The 20,082-nt window shown below is 44.2% G+C and overlaps 1 protein-coding gene across 4 annotated transcripts; it reads right to left on the bottom strand.

The window, feature by feature from the left end:
- Positions 1-655: 655 nt before the first annotated feature.
- Positions 656-14,494, bottom strand: LOC109753718 (uncharacterized). 4 transcript variants are annotated; one of them, XR_012205231.1, is made up of 9 exons: positions 14,045-14,479; positions 11,795-12,534; positions 9,915-11,071; positions 8,680-8,759; positions 7,992-8,595; positions 7,830-7,911; positions 7,269-7,448; positions 2,426-2,473; positions 656-1,132 (listed from the first exon to the last, which is right to left on the bottom strand). XR_012205231.1 is itself a non-coding variant. In XM_073510738.1 (8 exons), the coding sequence occupies exons 1-8, from the start codon at positions 14,442-14,444 to the stop codon at positions 929-931; spliced, it is 3,297 nt and encodes a 1,098-aa protein (XP_073366839.1). In that variant the 5' UTR covers positions 14,445-14,494; the 3' UTR covers positions 656-928. The 4 variants fall into 4 exon arrangements, 2 of the variants coding, with proteins under 2 accessions (XP_073366839.1, XP_020168224.3); XR_012205232.1 differs by having other exon boundaries at positions 8,680-8,741; XM_073510738.1 differs by lacking the exon at positions 7,269-7,448 and having other exon boundaries at positions 8,680-8,741; positions 14,045-14,494.
- Positions 14,495-20,082: the final 5,588 nt, after the last annotated feature.

Below are 20,082 nucleotides of genomic sequence, written 5' to 3'. Positions count from 1 at the left end.
CCTACATTCAGACATCGGAGGAGGACATTACCGAGTCGGAGTCAGAAAGCGACGAGTAGTGGTCTTTTCTTTTATCTGTGTACGCTAGAACTATCTATGTATCCATTTTTATCTGAAAAAATGGCCGGTGGCGTCGGCGACGAAGCAGGCGGGCGAGGGTGTGAATCCAATGTGCCACTGCCCAGCGGGTCCGGTGAGGAAAGAGGGCGAGCGCGCGCGCGTCCATCGCGTGTCCACACCGACGCAAATCAGGCTAAAAAATAGGCCGGGAATGGATCGGCAGGCGGACGAAAGCGAACGTGCGTCCGTTTGGGTCAGCGCGTTGGGCCGGCTTTTTTGTCCGCGCCGACCCAAACGGACGGCCGCAGACGAAATGGGTCGCCCCATTGGAGTTACTCTAAAACCTACGTGCAACACAAAGTTTCACACTTGCCAGCAATGGTACACATACCTGAATTTTCAAAAACAACGGCATCAGACGCATATAAACAGTAAACATTGAGCTACAGTTTGTAAATGACCTCATGCGCACATCGCAGACGAGACATATCTGCATGAAGTTACTACTGAACATAAAATTTGAATACCAGGAGCCTGTTGAGTCATGAAGAGAACTCTAGAATCTACAGTGGATCCTGTCATCGTGCAGTCCAGATTTAGCAATTCAGTTGCTAAACATAGATTGTAAGGTAGACTTATTGCCTAGATGTTCACATCAGCATGTAGTAGGACTGGAGTGCTACAACGCATGGGGAGAATGCTTAGTTTCAAAGGGCTAACATTCTAATGTAGATAAAACAGAAGGAATCACAGCGCCACACTAATAGACGCAAGAACTGTTTACTGTGCGCAAAGCCAGCAGCGACAAGGTTTATTACATACACGTTCTACGATCAAGGTTTACGATTTACATACACGACAAACTATATCAAGACACTTCAGTGGTTGTTTCCTTTGGCAGAACCACAGCGATTAGACACTCAGTCGGTTGAGGCGGAAGGCCTAGCAGTCCAAACACCTCGGATGTGGGAGGAAGGATAAATAGCAGCCTCGACCCCATGGGCTTCACAGGAGCAATCTTTATGACCCCGGCGTACTTGTTCAGCTTCAGATAGGAGATGAAATCCCGGAACTGCGAAATGCAAAAGGTAATAATGCTTAGACAACTGCTTTGTCGTCAAGTTGCAAAGAAGCAATCTCTGACTATTACATTCTGAAAGTTGAATTCACAAGTTTTGAACTTGTAAATCCACTAAAGCACACACGTGATCTGCAAATTCATAAGTTTTCAACTTGTAAAGCCACTCAAGCACTTAGATGACATCTCAGAATTCTTAGGTGATGAGCTGCAATTAATACGACAGATATGCTGCTGTTATTCTGCATACTGCAGCTTATGCAGGCCAGCAGGTCTATATCTCTTCAACGTTCATTATTTGAAATTAACTCAACTCCAGAGAAAAGCTAAAACCTAAGTCTACACATCTGAGGGCAAAACAGAGGCAGACCAGAGTTGCTTAAAGTTCTCTTTGGTGCTTATAAACAGTAAAACTTGCACAAGATCATAACATCTATGACTCAAGATTAGAAGTCATGTAGTCGTAAATGTCAAACCCCAAAATGTGTCAGGAAAGAAACTACACCTATTAGCCAAAAAAAAAAAGGAAAGAAACTACACCTATTGCCTGACTGGTGCCTGAACAGTATGGAATTATCGTCCCTGTCTGATGATATCTACAGCTAAATGACACAATTTTGGCTTCTGGCAAGATGATAACTCTCTGGCTGCTCAACCACAGCTCCTAAAATGACAGGCATCGATCAAGTCATATACACATTTCCACCAAAGTTCCCCTAGATAAAAGTGCCAGTATGGATCATACAGTCACTAAAGCAATATGCAAAATCCAGCATAACAGACTGATAGCTACCCCCATTTAATGCAATCAAATAAGTCTTGAGCCTGTCGTGTTAATACATATACTTGTTAAACAGCTGTCTTATCCAAAACTGCCTCGAACAAGAGAGTAAATTCCAGGTGGTACATGAATACTTCCAGGTCATTTGCGAGAGTAAATACAGCAGCAAGAGTAGACGGGATACATTTCATCAAACCAATCTCTCTAGTCTAAATTCAATTTCCGCCTCAAGTAACTATCATGTCAGTTCACCCTGCGAGACCACACTAAAAATTCTAGGTATTCCTATCTCTTTTATACTTGGGGGAATTCACAAGTATTTAGTTTTCATAATAAATCAATTACAGAAAGTGACAATAATTCCATCTGCTGTCTGTTTAGGTAATTATATTTTTTAATAGGTTATTATGTTCAGTACATGATTGATGTAGACGCATATATACGATAAGTAAAATGGTTTGAAAAGTAAAGGGATTGAATCACATAGCAGTTGATTTTGATCATACCCCTTTCTGATCATCATTCGAACAAGGCAACAACCGACAGACTTCTTTCTGCAAAATGAAAAATAGAAGTTAATATTCTTTTATGCAAATTGAAGAGTAAAAGGTGATCATCTTTTCTCAACACACTATTTGAGCTCCTTAGCATCCTTAAAATATCTCTATTTAGTCAGAGAAACCATACAAGAGTTAAATGCCAGTATGGGTTGAAGGCGATACAGCCACAAAGTATTGTTTACAAAATACATGTTGACTGCAGCCACAGCACTTAAGCAATTAAGATGTGGCGTAAAAAATATGTCGCCAGCCATATCACCTTAGACATCAAAACATAACCACCACACTCTCTACAACTTGACTAGCACTATTGCCAACGATCAGCTGTCAACCTTCTGCTCAAAGCCTAATCACCTTGTTTTTAGTAGCAATAGCATATCCATTTATCATGATTCCCCACTTTAATAACCACTGCAAACTGAGTGAGACATCAAAATATGCTATTTGTGGCTTCAAGTGTCACTGATGAATGGCGAGCACGCATCATTGACTGAATCAGCTATGAACTAAACTTGCAAGATATGGAACGTGCTTAACATTGCATTGATCCAAAGATATCAAAAGCCTTGCAAACATCACAACTATTGGTCGCACGGCCCTCGTCAAGTCGGTTATCTCCTCCCAAGTTGTGTACTCCATCACGCCTCTCATCGTGCCACCAAGCACACTTGATAACCTAAACAAGATTGAAAGAGCTTTTCTTTGGTCCGGTACGGACAAGACGACGGGCGCCAAATGCAAGGTCAATTGGGAAACGATTTGTAGACCGAAGGAGTATGGTGGCCTAGGGGTGCTCAATACCGACAAGTTTGCAAGTGCTTTACGGCTAAGATGGCTTTGGTATGAGTGGAAGGAACCCCGCACATTATGTGTAAGATTTGGCAACCCTTGCACGAAGGCTGATCTCAATTTCTTCTATGCCTCGGCTACCATCACCGTGGGGGACGACGCCAAAACAAGATTGAAAGAGCTTTTCTTTGGTCCGGTACGGACAAGACGACGGGCGCCAAATGCAAGGTCAGTTGGGAAACGGTTTGTAGACCGAAGGAGTATGGTGTCCTAGGGTGCTTAATACCGACAAGTTTGCATGTGCTTTACGGCTAAGATGGCTTTGGTATGAGTGGAAGGAACCCCGCAAATTATGGGTAGGATTTGGCAACCCTTGCACGGAGGACCTCAATTTCTTCTATGCCTCGGCTACCATCACCGTGGGGGACGGCGCGAAAATGCCGTTTTGGGACTCCCCTTGGCTTCTTGGGCGCAAGCCCAAGGATATTGCAACACTAATTTTTGAGGCCTTGACAAAGAACTAGAAGGTTAGGGAGGCTCTCAAGGGAATGCATGGATCTTCAAAATCAACTACAACACCGTCGTCTCCGGTGAACACATTCGGTCATTTTTCACTCTTTCGATGCTTGTAAATGGTTTCCATCTTGATGAGCACCTCGAGGATGATATTGTTTGGAAGCACTCGAATGACGGGATCTACACGGCGGCCACCGCGTATAAGGCCCAATTCCTTGGATTAACTCTTCCCCCATGGACCGCATGGTTTGGAAAGTTTAGGCTCCCCCGAAGGTCAAATTTTTTGCATGGTTGGCTCTTCAAGATAGGATTTGGACCGCCGATCGCCTGGAGAGACGGGGTTGGGCAAATTGTGGCCTTTGCCCTCTCTGCAGAAGGGAGCAACAAACGGGTGCACACCTCTTCTTTAAGTGCCACTACACGCTTAGGCTTTGGAGGTCAATCATCGCCAAGCTTGGCCTTGCACACATGGAAAACGCCGATTGGCACCTTGCCGATTCCATCCACAAATGGGGGACAAGAGAACCGGCAACCATGTCACCAACCGGAGCACTATGACCTCCCTCACCATGCTTGTTACTTGGACCATTTGAAATGAGAGAAATGCTAGGGTGTCCCGTCACAAGTGCGCGCCACCGCCTATCCTCCTTAACATCATCTTGGAGGAGGCAAAGCTTTGGGTTACCGCGGGAGCTAAAAGACTAAGGCTTATAATTTTGCTTGAGTAATTGTCATGCCGTGTATGTGGGTGATTTGTAAAACTCTAAACTCTATTCCCTCCTTATTTAATAGATGAGGGAAATCTTTTGCCTCCATTTCGGAAAAAAAATCCATGTATTCAAGCATAAAGTCTTGTAGCCCAACGCCCATTGAAGATGATCCGGTGGTCTCTTTCAGTGCATCAAGTAAAGACATATATGCACGCTAGAGTTTGTAGGAGTTGCATTGTCGGCAGTGCCTCCTGTTGCACCACAACCGACACTCTAGCGCACATGTAAGACTCATGGCACAGAAGAGATCGAAGTGCACCGGCTCTGTGGTCCTCATGGTTTTACAGTATAAACACATAACCTTTCCTTTTAGCTCCTGGATATTCTCATTCCTTTTCTGCTTGGCCTGTTCCTTGTATGCAAGCAACTTAACCTTTCCAATTTTGTCTCCTGGATGGATAGTTGGATACAAACCTGAAAGTAAACATGCCAAACTTTTCATGGCCTAATTCAACAAGATATGCAAGCATGCTTGATATGCATAACTTGCTGGACTCCTTTCCTTAAAGGACAGTAGATGGCAAACTCAGACAAAAATTTGCAATTGTGTGAGCCCTGAATCTCTCCCGCAGAATTGGGCATCTCTCAAGTTTTGGACTCTGTCCATTTGTAGGCCTCTCTTCCAAGGGAACATAATCAAAGCTCAATCCAAGTTCCCTTGTTTTGTTCAAAAAATCAGACCAGTCCGGTTGTCTGACTGGAAATAATGGGAACCAGTGACCTGTCCGGTTTCATAGGACTAAAAGAATGTTTTAGAAGAAAATACGAAAAAATATTAAAATGAGTTGTTTCATGTGGGGATCGAACACCATGGTGGCTTCGTTTTGTGATATATTGGTGGGCTACGCCCTTTATTATGTGTATCCATGGGATCTGAGGTCCTATTTTCTCATGTAAGCTTAAATATTAATTAAATATGACTTTTTTTGCCGCCATTGAACCGGATGAACCAGTGAACCAGTCGCTCGACCGGTTCACTAACCATCTGGATTTTGAAACTATGGTTTTGGTGCATGAAATTATCTTTCCAATTTGACCTCGTGCTCTTTCCTATTCTGTCTTAGCTGTCAAACGCACCGAATAAAACCCATACTTCCTTTAATGGTTTTGGTTTTCTTCCTTAAAAGTTGCTCGAGTCCTCGACTATCTCCTGGATCGATTAAGAATCTATGTGCACCTGGGTGTGATTGATTCTTGCAGCCTGCCACACATGAATCTTGCTCCAATTCTTCTTGTCAACATTGCTTTCTTTCCTTCCTCAGCAGCTCGCCCTCCTTGCTAGCTTCCTTCCTGACCTGCACCACACGACGCCTGCACATCCCCATTGCATGCAATCACGTGCTTCAGCTGCTACCACAACTTGATGCTTCGCCTTCACTACTGAAACGGGTCCCTCCGCTGTGTGGCTGCACTGGCTTTGCATCTTGTTGGTCCTCCTTTCTTGGCTGCGTCTGTTGCACCTCTGCTGCTTCTTGCGATGACTCTGCTGCTGCTTCTTGCGACCGTGCCGCTGCCACCGCTGCATCATGTTTTGTCACCACCATTGACTTGGCAATGTCTAGTGCCGGATGATATAGGGAGTGACTCGGTACCAGGATATTGCAATCCTGTAAATTCGTGAAAGCTCGTGCTGCATCATGGTCTAAACCGTATATTCAATGAAGGCCACGATCCATGCCCTTGCTAGAAAATTTCTGATCGCCTCCACTACTCCATAAGGATCAAAGACCTGATGAAGCACACTGTCAGCGGTAGGGTAGAGACATGAAGGATCCTTCACGATATCGTCTTGGCAGCAAAAGCCATGGTGGTCTGGTCGGCTCTGATACCGAATGTTGTGCACCTAGATCCACAACAGGATAACTACTGTGCTGAATATAACCAGGCGACGTGGCTGCAAGGGATTGGGTAGACATAGGTTGAGACTAGAGAATAACGGGAAGATCAGATTGATTGCTCTTGCTTGATTGCAAAGCAGATGCACTCCATCCTTATCCTTATATAATGGATGCTCGGGTCTCTGACCTCTCCTAGTATGATTGGACTTATTAGCTCGTTCCTAATGCAATTGGACGCTTTCATAATGCTACGCTTTCCCAATGGACTTTCATTCTTCTCTCACATGGACTCCTCCCATGCTGCTGCCCCTGCCTTGATACAGTGGACCCATGTTTTTCAGACAATCGGTGGAATGATCAGTTTCTGACAGAGACCGACATGCACGGGGCCTACATCTGTTGGGGCTATAAACGCTTGCCCCCTCCCACCTCCTACCTTTGTATCCAGAAGTGGCGCTGTTGTCAAGGACAAGGATAGCAAAAAATTTAAAGAACTGTCGAACTCAACTTCCTAAATGTTATACAAGATATTTTTCACAATTCATCAACTTCCAGAGGTCTGGATTCAAAACTTTCAACATTGAATCAAATGAATGAACACGTATTCTCAATTAGATGAGAACCAACTTTCATTCAGATGAGCCAACTTTCAGTTCATTACATGCCAACTTTGTAATCAACACAATGCAGGCTTTCAAAATCTACAAAATCAACTTTCAGCCCAAACAACTGGAGCTTTAACATTATAGAACTTTGCCTTGAATAAAACAAAACTGGCATACAAAAATACTAAGAAACAGACATTCCCACACCTTTTACGGCGCCGGAAGCAAGAAAAGAAAGTCAGACAGCGATGAAGACAAGTGAGGCACCTACAGCAGCGGAGTGTGGGGCCAGAGGAGGTGGAAGCCAGCAGCGCTGAGGAGGTGCCCGACGGCAACGCAAGATCCTCGCTAAACCTAGAGTATCGGCAGACGTTGAGGGACATAGCACCGCCACCAAAGGAGGCAAACTCCGACAGTCCGCAAGCTCTTGAATTTACAAAATAGTAGAAAACTGAAGAACAAGGAAGAAAAGAGGAGGTTGGGAAACAAAAGGGAGAAAGTGACCAAGGAATAGAAGAAATGAGAAAAGGTGGGCCTTCACGGTATAAAGAACAAGTCATTTGTTGGGAACATCACCCATCAAATAGTGCTTTCGTATCTTCCAGGTAACAGACCCAAACAAAGAATGTTCTATGGAGCAGTGTCACAGTTTATATGTAAGTTTGCAGATTAAAAGCATATTTAGTGAAAAACATGGCAATTAGTCAGAAAAAATTACGTGTTATGTACAAGAAAATGACACCATTTATCACTGCAACAACTTAAGAATCTTAAAAATTTAAAGTACAAGTAGGTTAGATATATTTCTGAGTACATGACCTCAGAATCTTACTTTATTAGGTGGAGCATTGGAGATGATTGTCTTTGCGTGCTGGAAAGCTGTGCGCTTTAGAACATCTAATCTTGAGGGCCATCTGAAATGTGCAAACAAGGTTAACATATAATGTAACAAATTAGCAATGCGCAAATAAGAGTAAATTTATGCAAGCCTTACTCTGCTGGTTCAGAAACAGTACTTCCGTATCTACAGGCATCCAACTCTATTCTACTTGCATATATTGTGCAGTAGTGTATGCCACTTTTTGTAAGAGAACCCTGCCATTGAGGATGAGGGCATGGCTTCTGTGAATTACAAGGATCAGTTGAAGGTTGTGCCGGAGGAGAACTTGGGGGCGGTGGAACAGAAGGTGGCTCGGAAACAGGTAATGGTGGTGGAGATAGTGGTGGAGGTGGCATATCTAGAGGTGCAAATGGTGAGGGAGCTACATTTGGTATAGGTGTACGAGGGGTGACACAAGACGGTATGAAAGGAGGAGGAGCAGACGGAATACGGAAGCTACTTCCGGGCATCATGCGAGGAGAAACAATGCGAGGAGAAACACGGCCGAAGGGTGGATTTGGTGTAGTGTTTTCCCATGGACTGCCCGGACCAGGATATACAGGACGAACAAAAGAAGTTTGGATAGGAGGTGGTGGTGGTGGCATTACAGAAGAACGATGTGCAGAAACAGGTGGGCAGGGAGGCATTCCTTGTGGAGCCCTGTTTGACTCTAGATCCTTGTACTGCCATAATTGTTGTGTATTGGGAGGTGGTGGACCTGCACACCAAGCAACGGATTGTTACATTGGAACTATATTATGCACAAGCTTGCAAAGTTTCTGTTTCGTTAAACAATACTGACCATATATTGGCCGATCCCCTTGTACTGTGTAACCTGTATGATAAGCTGAAACCCTTGGATTCCTGCATATGTTCCCATCACTGAAATAAGTATAATTGTCATGCAACATGGCAAATTTTCCCTTGTGGTGTGTAAACATCATAAATAATATACATAAATTGGTATTGGTAAGCTAGAAAATTATGTCTGCATGTTATATAAATTAAATAAGGGGGCACCGCGTTCTGATGCTTTCGAGGCACCATATATTTCTGATTTATTTGACATAAGAGGAAGGCATGGTAATGAGTGTTCCAAGTATGTGTTTAAGTAAATCCTAGATGCAACTTCCGTGATCGCAATTGCAAGCTGGTATTAAGAATCATGAGTTGTGAATTATAATTTCCGCTACTCATGTTTGTTTGTTTGTTGTTTCCATATGCACTGCGTGATTGCAGTATGCCAATATCAGCTATAACCTATATGTATGTAGCATATTTTGAACATGTAACCAGATCCAATGATACAATACCCCAAGAGGCACGAGCATGTACTAGTGGTGGTAACACTTCAGAGTACCCCGCTACTCTCCTCATAGGATACTTATCAAAAGCTCAATTTTGTACTGGATCGGGAGCAGAGTGAATCTGATGCACTCTGTACTTAAGGACTGACAAATAAATAAATAGTGCATATGAAAAAACATAAGGCAGTAACAATATATGTGTAGTGCTAACAATAACATATGCGTAGGCTCACAACCGTAGTGCCACAAAACACACCAATTTCCCATGTAACAATCACATTCACAAAAAAGAGGTAAAATCAAGAAGTATCTTCCATGGTATATTTAAATTCAAATGTTGCATCTTCATAAAATTCTAGTTAGATGACCAGAAATAGCATGCTAAAAATAGGCAGACAAAACATGCCCAGTTGCATATCTAAAGTTGACATGTTTATAAATATCATGGGATGGTCCCACAATCACGTTAATCTGACTGAGAAGTCGTCCAAAGAAGAGACATGGTCATAAAGCATGTTTTGGGATCTATGTTCTAATCAAATTAACCACTAGTGACTTCTATGCTTTGGTTTAGCTTGTCGATAACCGTCCATGTGTGATCTTACCTATTATGTTTCTGTTATGGTCTCGTAGTATGGTAGTTTATCTATTTAGAAAATCTATGTGAACACCAAATAACAACAGGTCCAACCAAGAAACTATCCATGTAAGAACTAGAAAAAAGGTTAACCTGATCTCATGGTGACTGCTGCTGTCCGGAAGGTTCTGGGCTGGCATTCGAATAACAGGTGAAAATGTTTTATCGTGAACAGCTCCTACGCTGCATGTCCTAGATTCAACACTAATCAACTTCAAGCCAAACCTTGCACCATGCATCTGCGACTTTGCACAGGCAGCAGCACTGTGTGATTCATAATCTATCAAGCAGCTCCCATCAATCCGATTAAACTGCCACCTACTGACCTCACCAAATCGTGAGAAAGCATTGATAAATTCCGTCTCAGGGATTGACTTGTCCATGTTATGTACCAAAAGTTGATGAACAGATGTATTCTTATCCTGGGAACAAACATCTGAATGAGCTTGGCGCCTAATATGGGCTTTTGCAACAGCTGCATCAACTGATGTCTCAAATTCAAGAATGAAAGCATTTTCGCCCGAGATATCGATACAGCCACATGGCCTCTTCAGGCCTGCTGACTTCAATTCATCGAACACCTCATCTTTTTCTTTCTGATTCTTGACTTTACCAACATAAATATGGCAACTTTCACCAACAGCTATACCACCAACAAATCCCTTGCTACCTATAAGTCTATCTAAATACCTTATTTGAAGATCACCACCCCAAATAGAGGAGCCCCGCATATATCCACATGCCCGAACAGCGTGCACTATGTTTCCATATTCAATCAAGGCAAATTCTTTGGAAGGATAAAATAAAAAGTTCGTTAATGGGCCAAACTCCTCGAATTTAGATCGAACTAGTGCCTCTGCAGCACTATTCCCCAGTGAACCAACCCAAAGTTCCTTTGAGACCGAAATTACATCGCTCGAGACAGAAGCAACATAAAGATCAGGTCTTGCACTCTTGCGGCCACCAGTTTTCGCATCTGCTAGCTTCTCAGTTTTCACATCATCTGTCTGCACAGACTTTAATACATGGGTATCAATATTGACAGTTTTTTCTCCTGCACTTTTGTCGGGCTTCTCCAGCACTGATGGTTCACAGTCCATGGAACTTTTATCCTCGTCAAGTTCTGATAAAGAGCCCAAAACTTTTAAACAAGATGATACCTCTGAAAGCACAGTAGATCCACAGGAATCGCATAACTTTTTGTACCTCCGCAGTAGCCAACCTCTCAAAGATGGATGTCTAGATATTGCCTGCGTGAATAAAAAAAATAAAAATAAAAAGGTCACTGCAACGTGAAGCAAAGCTAGAGGACAGGATTTTACCACATAATTAAGTGGAAGATTGCAACGAAGACCCAAGAGATCACCAACTCATTATCTACTCCTAAGTGACCGTGCACTTTTTCCTCCCCTCATATTTTCTTATTTTTTATTACAAAAAAGAAACCATTCCATTAATACTTGTTCACAAGAGAATAGTGACTGTTGGAAGGGCAAAATCAGTTCATCCCTATCCACACAGAAACATGAACTGACCAAGGGTCTACGTTAACACCCAACCATAAAAAAAAGGGCAGGAAGTAACATAGGTACTCACACGGCCATTAGGAAATTGCGAGTTGCTGAGTCATAATTTTATAGTAACGCTAGCTTAAGTCAACATAAATAATCAATCTCTAAAAGGCATGCATAATATATCCTTTTCCCATAGCAAATCTGGCTAATAAATTTCTGACTTAACCTTAAATGTCTGCAGACCATCATTATAAACAGGAAATGAAAAAATAGTGCTTGATTCAACTATCCATAACCAAACCAATGTATGAGCCAAAGTAGATGGGTAACCAAATTAATCAGTTCTGTTCTCTGGTAGTTACCATGGTACGCTACAACCCATTATTGTTTCTATTGTGCAAAATTCAAATGTACATAACAAAAAGGTGAAAATGCTTCATCAGCCAAAAATGTACATACCATTGTGATGTAACACTCATTTGATTCTACCATAGACCTTCCTGAAACGCCAGACGCATCAGAAGAAGGCTTTGAATCAACAATCTCTTTGGTGCCAGACAGATCTATTTCCATCTCAGTACACTGTGAGGCCACATCAGCGTTATTGTCCAGAGCAAGATCTGAGATACCATTGCTCATATTGCAGGTCAGCTGATTTAAAAAGTACAGTCCTCTTATATGGTCAGTTTCTGCAGAAGCAATCAACGCAAAACATGCTTCTAATAGGTTCTCTGGGGATAAAAGAAATATGCATAGCAAGGATTGTGCCCTCAGTTCAAACAAACAATCATGCGCCAGTTGGCTATCATCCCCTGACTCCTGCTTTAAAATCTCTAATAACTCCATGGGGTCCTGAAGCTTTGAAAGTCTTCTGGAGCCTATATGATGGATATCCTTCCCATCAAATGTTGAAATGAAGAAAGTGAGAACAGTCATATAGACTGCAGAGCAGATTCCTGTGATAACAGATGACTTGGGAGCTTCAAGAGATGCTGTGGAGCATATGTCAACTAAGCCAACAATACAAGCCCTAGCAGTCCGATATGCCACACCATCTGCATCCTCCCCTCTTGTTACAATGGCCAAGTTCCAATTGTACATCTTGATGGAGACTTTAGCAGCTGCCTCAAGTGCAGTAGGACAATACGAGGCATATTGAGGAATCAGCTTAGCTAAGATACGTTGTACACTTGTGCAACCTGTATGGGTGGACGAGGAAAAGAATGAAAACGGTTTCTGAACATGGTAGGAGACAAGCGCTTTCACTATAAAATATTTCAGTCTTGTAACCAAGTACATATGCACTCCAAAATAAAAGGTAATAATGTGAGAATACAGAGAGAGCTTGACAAAGGTTTGGCCTAAATAAAAAAGTAGAGCAACTTGGAAACAAGGTTAATACAATGCATATCTGCCCGTCCAAGCTGTCAGGGTGCCATAGATAAAACTGGTTACAAAAGAGTACTTAAACATGAAGCTACCAAAAGAAAATTTGGGCATCTGCAATTAGGCTAGGAAATATTACTATTTTAGTATTATGTTCTCCAGTCCCAAAGATATTACAGGTCCTGCTGGCTTCATTCTGGTTAATGGAACCGCGCGCGCGCGCGGGGGTGGGGGGGGGGGGGGGGGGGCTATTTGCCTTCCTGATCAGCTAAAAAAAGATAATACAGCATTTCCTCCTAAATAAGGAGGGGGGGGAGGCTATATGCCTTCCTGATCAGCTAAAAAAGATAATACAGCATTTCCTCCTAAATATTGCTCCTTTTGATCTTAGGATTGGTGTGCCTAACCCTGGCAAGTCGAGGGCAAAACTCTGTACCCTGCCTCAGGGGTGACTTGGCAACACCATGACACACAGAATAATTCAAATAGAAACTTCAATGGGATTACTCCAACTTTACATCAAAGATGGATCCACTCTTGCTTCCAACATTAGTTAAGAATGACGCAGAAATTTAAGTTGTGTATTTGTTAGACTTTCATAAATAAATTATGATTCACGACTTAACGGAGGCATATCGAACAACCAGTGCATCCGAGAACCAAGACACTGACGTTGATAGTGTCAGGTGTCAGCAGCGCATCTAAAGCGCGTATCCAGCGGCGAACCCTGTATCAGATCGATGCGGTGCCGATTTCTTTTTCTTTACTTTTTTTTATCTATGCAGTGCCGATCTCACATTCTCAGCCTGGGGTATGTTTTGTTCGTGTCCAGAACGAATCCTACCAATTTAATGTTGGTCATGGCCAAAGTTTTGGTCCTTGTTTGGATGATTGCCAAAGCTTTGGCATGTCCATGGCACCTTACCAATCTAGTTAAAAATATTATCAGCATTTGTCAAATCATGGGCAAGGAAAACCATGACATTTCGCTATGCAAGTGTTTGGTAGGGTAGGCATGGGCTCAAACCAAACACAGCCTAACAATCAAACACTTGTTGATCTACCAAAGCGTACTAGAGTTTTGAGGTACATAAGGACAGGTTAACCAAGTGATGTTTAGCAAAAACATTTTCCCATGGAATGAAGGGCTGACGATACTGCCATCCACTGGGACTGATCCAATACAAAATCTAGCTTCGAATATGAAGTGGTTTCAAGCATGCCCACCTCACGATTCACTAAATCGGCTACTTGCAGATGTAATTTCTAAAAACAGCATCTAACGCAAAGGGGGTTGTAAGGTTGGAGGAGGATTTTAGGTACCTCGGGACGCGGTGATGAGGGCGAGGTAGACCTGCTCGAGCTCGGGCATGAGACGCGCGTCCTTGCGCTCCACGCAGAGGCGGATGCGGCGGTAGCACTCGAAGAGTTTGCGCAGCTCCTCCCGGTTGCTGCGCTTGCGGTGGAGTTCCTCCGGTGTCGGCGGCGGCGACTGAGGGGGAGGTGGTGGGGCGGAGGGCGCCGCCGCTGCTAGGGTTTCGGGGGGCGGCGGGGTAGGGGGGAGGCCTGGGGGCAGAGGCGGGGGCGGCCGCGGAGTGCCTGAGGGGCTCGGGGTCTGGGCCTCTACGAGCTTCCGCTTCTTCGGCGGCGGCTCCGCCGACGACGCCATGATCGAGCGATGTCGGGAAGAGGTGGGCAGCTCTCCGGCCTGGCGGCCTGTCATGCGCACTCTCCCAAACAGTTCTCTGAAGCAAACCGCACACAATGGAAAGTGGGAACGGAGGCTACATAACCCCCTCACTCAACTCTCGAAAAAAAAAAACTCTTTCTCGAATATGAAAAGAAATGAATCAGAAAAAAAAAAACTCACTCAAAAGAAAAAGTCTACGTAATCCCCGGGGTCTCGCGAACCCTGAAAAATCGAACTAACGCCCTGTTCGGTAGCTCTCCGCTCCGCAGCTCCGCGCCGGAGTGGAGCGGGCCGCGGCCTATTTTCTCGAAGTGGTCGAAGGGTTGCTCCGTGTGCTCCACAGAGCTGGATGACTGCCGAACAGGGCTTAAATCAAATATTTCACGCGCCGAGAGACCTTGATAAATACTATTACTAACTAGTAAAACACCAGTGCGTTGCTAAGGGCTACAGTGCATATAAATGAATCAAGAAAATGATTACGATTGACTTGAAACTCATTTCTCCTCATACGCTCGAACGTGTTCGGACATCAAATGGGCGCCCAACAGACTTCGAAAATTCAATCTTCTGGACAGTCCGGACCCCCCAACCCATATGTGAAGAAGAAATGTTGTTGTCCGGACTATCCATCATGTTATCTTCAACATGCGGCACCAAACAAAAACCCCACTCCACGATGCAACCTCCCTTCTCCTGCCGCCCTCCCTTTCCCGCTCGGTTTTCCGCCGTAGCAGGACATTTCTAGCTGGAGCCCTTCCCTTTAAAATTGGATGGCGACAACCACACATTCGCCATGACACCCTCTCTCATTTACACCGTACCCCCCCCCCCCCCCGCCCACAAACCACCAAGGAGGAGTCCCTCGCCAACCGTCCCGCTCTCCACCATGATCCCCTTCCCAGTGTTTGTGCCAATCCGCCACCGCGATCAGGAGGGAGGAGGCGTGTGCCACCCGTGATGCCCCCAACTCCCGAGCCAAGAAGGTGGATCCGATGTCTCCTGAGCCATTGCTACATTGTAATATATAGTTGAATGTTGTGCATTAACACGAAACAAAATATGATGTCCATTATTGGATATGCAACTGATACGCCACTGTGTATGTTATTAACTCTTGCAGCAACCAACCAATGCATTTGCCGTCCTATCCTAACAAAAATAATTGTACGACTTGATGAAAAAAATGAACCGCTCACTCGTGCAATTTGCTGTCAAGCCATCTCCATAAGGAATGCAATTTGCCACATTCTCTAAAGTAGGGAAATTATCCGCTTAGACCAACCCCAACCCCCATCCACATCCACATCCACATCCACACATGGTGCATAATATAAGTGGAAGGCCCACACGTGTCCACATAATTTTTGACGGGGCAAGTGGGCATACCACAGCCCACATAATCTCACATCAATGATCGAATCAGTTAAACTATTGTACAGAAACAATAATGATGTTGTACACTCTAGTAGCCTACTACGAATGTATTGTAGTTCTTACCGAGCAATTATATATAACTTTAAAACATTAATCTTAGTTTTAATACCACAGTTGCGTCCAAAAATCAGTTCATCTCGATGCACATATGAAGAACAATCCACTGTTTGATTCCTAATTCTTTCATGTTTATGCCCGATCACACTTTCATACACAAAAAATCAGGAACTGTGATTGGATTGATGGTATTGATACAATCGCACATGGAAGTCAATTATATGATGCCATATCTTCGTAGCAAGAAAAATTAAGGTTTCACCTCAGAATTTTAAACCTGCTTCAGGTCAACAGGGAATAAGCTAATAATAAAGAGAGTATGATGTTAGATGCTGCTTTTTCGTGATCACCATGCGGAATTAGATCAATCATCATTACAAACAAGCATTACAATGAAGAATGACATAGTTTATTGTTTAGTACACCAAATCACTGGAACATGGCAGGATACAAATGAATGAGAAGTTGGAAGGTGAATATTCTTCACTGTAAGGATTAGTGAAATGGACAAATGCATGACTGAAATTCAGAACTGTAGCAACATGAGAAGCCAGAAAAAGCCTAGTAGTACATCAAAAGATATGTGTGCACAACGAGGCATTTAAAAATAACGGAGGATTGGTTGTTGAACCTAGTGAACATGTAGAGATAATATGTGGTAGACACAGTTGACATTGCCTAGCTGCTCGACAGCCACACCCTCGACACCTTGCAGCCCAACAAGGGTGCAAGCCTCTCCCTAATAGAAGAGATTGGTGACAATGTAAGCTTATAAATCAGTGAATACCTCCCAGACATAAATTGAAGATCAATGAATTACAACAAAAATTTGTAGTGGTGTATATAAAAAGATGTTTACAGTTGCAACATATGGGGAAAAAATTAAAGATTAAAAAACGCCACGAACCAAAAGAGGTTTAATCAAAGTAATACCTTCTCTCAACACAAAGAATTTGTTGTGATGCACCGAGGAGCGAAGGAAGGAGGGAAGTCGAAGAGGAACGATGAAGGAGCCTGGGATCCTAATAGTGACGATACTTATGACCTTGAGAACTCGAGGAACCAATTGCAGGAGCTGCTTGGTGTCCATGGGGTCAATAACCCTTGTTATGGTATGATGCCCAATAGGAATCTTTCACTCCGCGGTTGATTTATTCATTGTCTCACCGAAAACGTAGATTGCGGCATTTTGGAAAAAGAGTGGTAGTTTCTTTTGTTTCGTACCGCGTCTTTTTTTAGGAACACTGAATGATAATTTTCATTCGATATGTGCACTTTCAGCAGATTAGCTATGTAGGTAGGGGCCACTTCTCTCTAATCACAGTGACTATCTTTAGGGTGAGTCCAATACCGAGTCGAAATGGAGTGGTGCCAGCTAAGAAGTGTTGGAAATATGCCCTAGAGGCAATAATTAAATGGTTATTATTATATTTCCTTGTTCATGGTAATTGTCTATTGTTCATGCTATAATTGTGTTATCCGGAAATCGTAATACATGTGTGAATACATAGACCACAACGTGTCCCTAGTAAGCCTCTAGTTGACTAGCTCGTTGATCAACAGATAGTCATGGTTTCCTAACTATGGACATTGGATGTCATTGATAACGGGATCACATCATTAGGAGAATGATGTGATGGACAAGACCCAATCCTAAGCATAGTGCAAAGATCGTGTAGTTCGTTTGCTAGAGCTTTTCCAATGTCAAGTATCTTTTCCTTAGACCATGAGATCGTGTAACTCCCGGATGCCGTAGGAGTGCTTTGGGTGTACCAAACGTCACAACATAACTGGGTGACTATAAAGGTACACTACATGTATCTCTGAAAGTGTCTGTTGGGTTGACACAGATCGAGACTGGGATTTGTCACTCCGTATGACGGAGAGGTATCTCTGGGCCCACTCGGTAATGCATCATCATAATGAGCTCAAAGTGACCAAGTGGTTGGTCACGGGATCATGCATTACGGTACGAGTAAAGTGACTTGCCGGTAACGAGATTGAACGAGGTATTGGGATACCGATGATCGAATCTCGGGCAAGTAACATACCGATTGACAAAGGGAATTGTATACGGGATTGATTGAATCCTCGACATCGTGGTTCATCCGATGAGATCATCATGGAACATGTGGGAGCCAACATGGGTATCCAGATCCCGCTGTTGGTTATTGACCGGAGAGTCGTCTCGGTCATGTCTGCGTGTCTCCCGAACCCGTAGGGTCTACACACTTAAGGTTCGGTGACGCTAGGGTTGTAGAGATATTAGTATGCGGAAACCCGAAAGTTGTTCGGAGTCCCGGATGAGATCCCGGACGTCACGAGGAGTTCCGGAATGGTCCGGAGGTGAAGAATTATATATAGGAAGTCCAGTTTCGGCCACCGGGAAAGTTTCGGGGGTTATCGGTATTGTACCGGGACCACCGGAAGGGTCCCGGGGGTCCACCGAGTGGGGCCACCTATCCCGGAGGGCCCCATGGGCTGAAGTGGGGAGGGGAACCAGCCACTGGTGGGCTGGTGCGCCCCCCTTGGGCCTCCCCTGCGCCTAGGGTTGGAAACCCTGGGGGTGGGGGGCGCCCCACTTGGCTTGGGGGGCAAGCCACCCCCTTGGCCGCCGCCCCCCCTGGAGATTGCATCTCCCAGGGCCGGCGCCCCCCCAGGGACCCTATATATAGTGGGGGGGAGGGAGGGCAGCAGTACCCTAGCCCCTGGCGCCTCCCTCTCCCTCCCGTGACACCTCTCCCTCCCGCTTGCGCTTGGCGAAGCCCTGCCGGGATCCCCGCTACTTCCACCACCACGCCGTCGTGCTGCTGGATCTCCATCAACCTCTCCTTCCCCCTTGCTGGATCAAGAAGGAGGAGACGTCGCTGCTCCGTACGTGTGTTGAACGCGGAGGTGCCGTCCGTTCGGCGCTCGGTCATCGGTGATTTGGATCACGACGAGTACGAATCCATCAACCCCGTTCACTTGAACGCTTCCGCTCGCGATCTACAAGGGTATGTAGATGCACTCCTTCCCTCTCGTTGCTAGTAAACTCCATAGATTGATCTTGGTGATGCGTAGAAAATTTTAAATTTCTACTACGATCACCAACAGTGGCATCATGAGCTAGGTCTATGCGTAGTTTCTATGCACGAGTAGAACACAAACTTGTTGTGGGCGTAGATGTTGTCAATTTCCTTGCCACTACTAGTCTTATCTTGTTTCGGCGGCATTGTGGGATGAAGCGGCCCGGACCGACCTTACACGTACGCTTACGTGAGACAGGTTCCACCGACTGACATGCACTAGTTGCATAAGGTGGCTAGCGGGTGTCTGTCTCTCCCACTTTAGTCGGAACTGATTCGATGAAAAGGGTCCTTATGAAGGGTAAATAGACATTGGCATATCACGTTGTGGTTTTACGTAGGTAAGAAACGTTCTTGCTAGAAACCTATAGAAGCCACGTAAAAACTTGCAACAACAATTAGAGGACGTCTAACTTGTTTTTGCAGCATATGCCTTGTGATGTGATATGGCCAAAAGGATGTGATGAATGAGATATATGTGATGTATGAGATTGATCATGTTCTTGTAATAGGAATCATGACTTGCATGTCGATGAGTATGACAACCGGCAGGAGCCATAGGAGTTGTCTTTATTTTTTGTATGACCTGCGTGTCATTGAATAACGCCATGTAAATTACTTTACTTTATTGCTAAACACGTTAGCCATAGAAGTAGAAGTAATCGTTGGCGTGACAACTTCATGAAGACGCGATGATGGAGATCATGATGATGGAGATCATGGTGTCATGCCGGTGACGAAGATGATCATGGCGCCCCGAAGATGGAGATCAAAAGGAGCAAAATGATATTGGCCATATCATGTCACTATTTGATTGCATGTGATGTTTATCATGTTTTACATCTTATTTGCTTAGAACGACGGTAGTAAGTAAGATGATCCCTTATAATAATTTCAAGAAAGTGTTCCCCCTAACTGTGCACCGTTGCGAAGGTTCGTTGTTTCGAAGCACCACGTGATGATCGGGTGTGATAGATTCTAACGTTCGCATACAACGGGTGTTGACGAGCCTGGCATGTATAGACATGGCCTCGGAACACACGCAATACACTTAGGTTGACTTGACGAGCCTAGCATGTACAGACATGTCGGGTGGTTGGTGCGACATA

The sequence above is a fragment of the Aegilops tauschii genome, chromosome 3, assembly GCF_002575655.3.
Source record: "Aegilops tauschii subsp. strangulata cultivar AL8/78 chromosome 3, Aet v6.0, whole genome shotgun sequence".
NCBI lineage: Eukaryota > Viridiplantae > Streptophyta > Magnoliopsida > Poales > Poaceae > Aegilops > Aegilops tauschii.
This window is presented reverse-complemented; position numbering and strand designations above follow the sequence as displayed.

Excerpts from the sequence above, each read along its gene's own strand:
- LOC109753718 (XM_020312635.4), bottom strand. The coding sequence starts at position 14,444 with ATGACAGGCCGCCAGGCCGGAGAGCTGCCCACCTCTTCCCGACATCGC. Across the intron at positions 11,072-11,794 it reads ATGAGTGTTACATCACAATG|GCAATATCTAGACATCCATC; the intron begins GTATGTACATTT and ends TTATTCACGCAG. Across the intron at positions 1,133-2,425 it reads CGAATGATGATCAGAAAGGG|TTCCGGGATTTCATCTCCTA; the intron begins GTATGATCAAAA and ends TGCATTTCGCAG.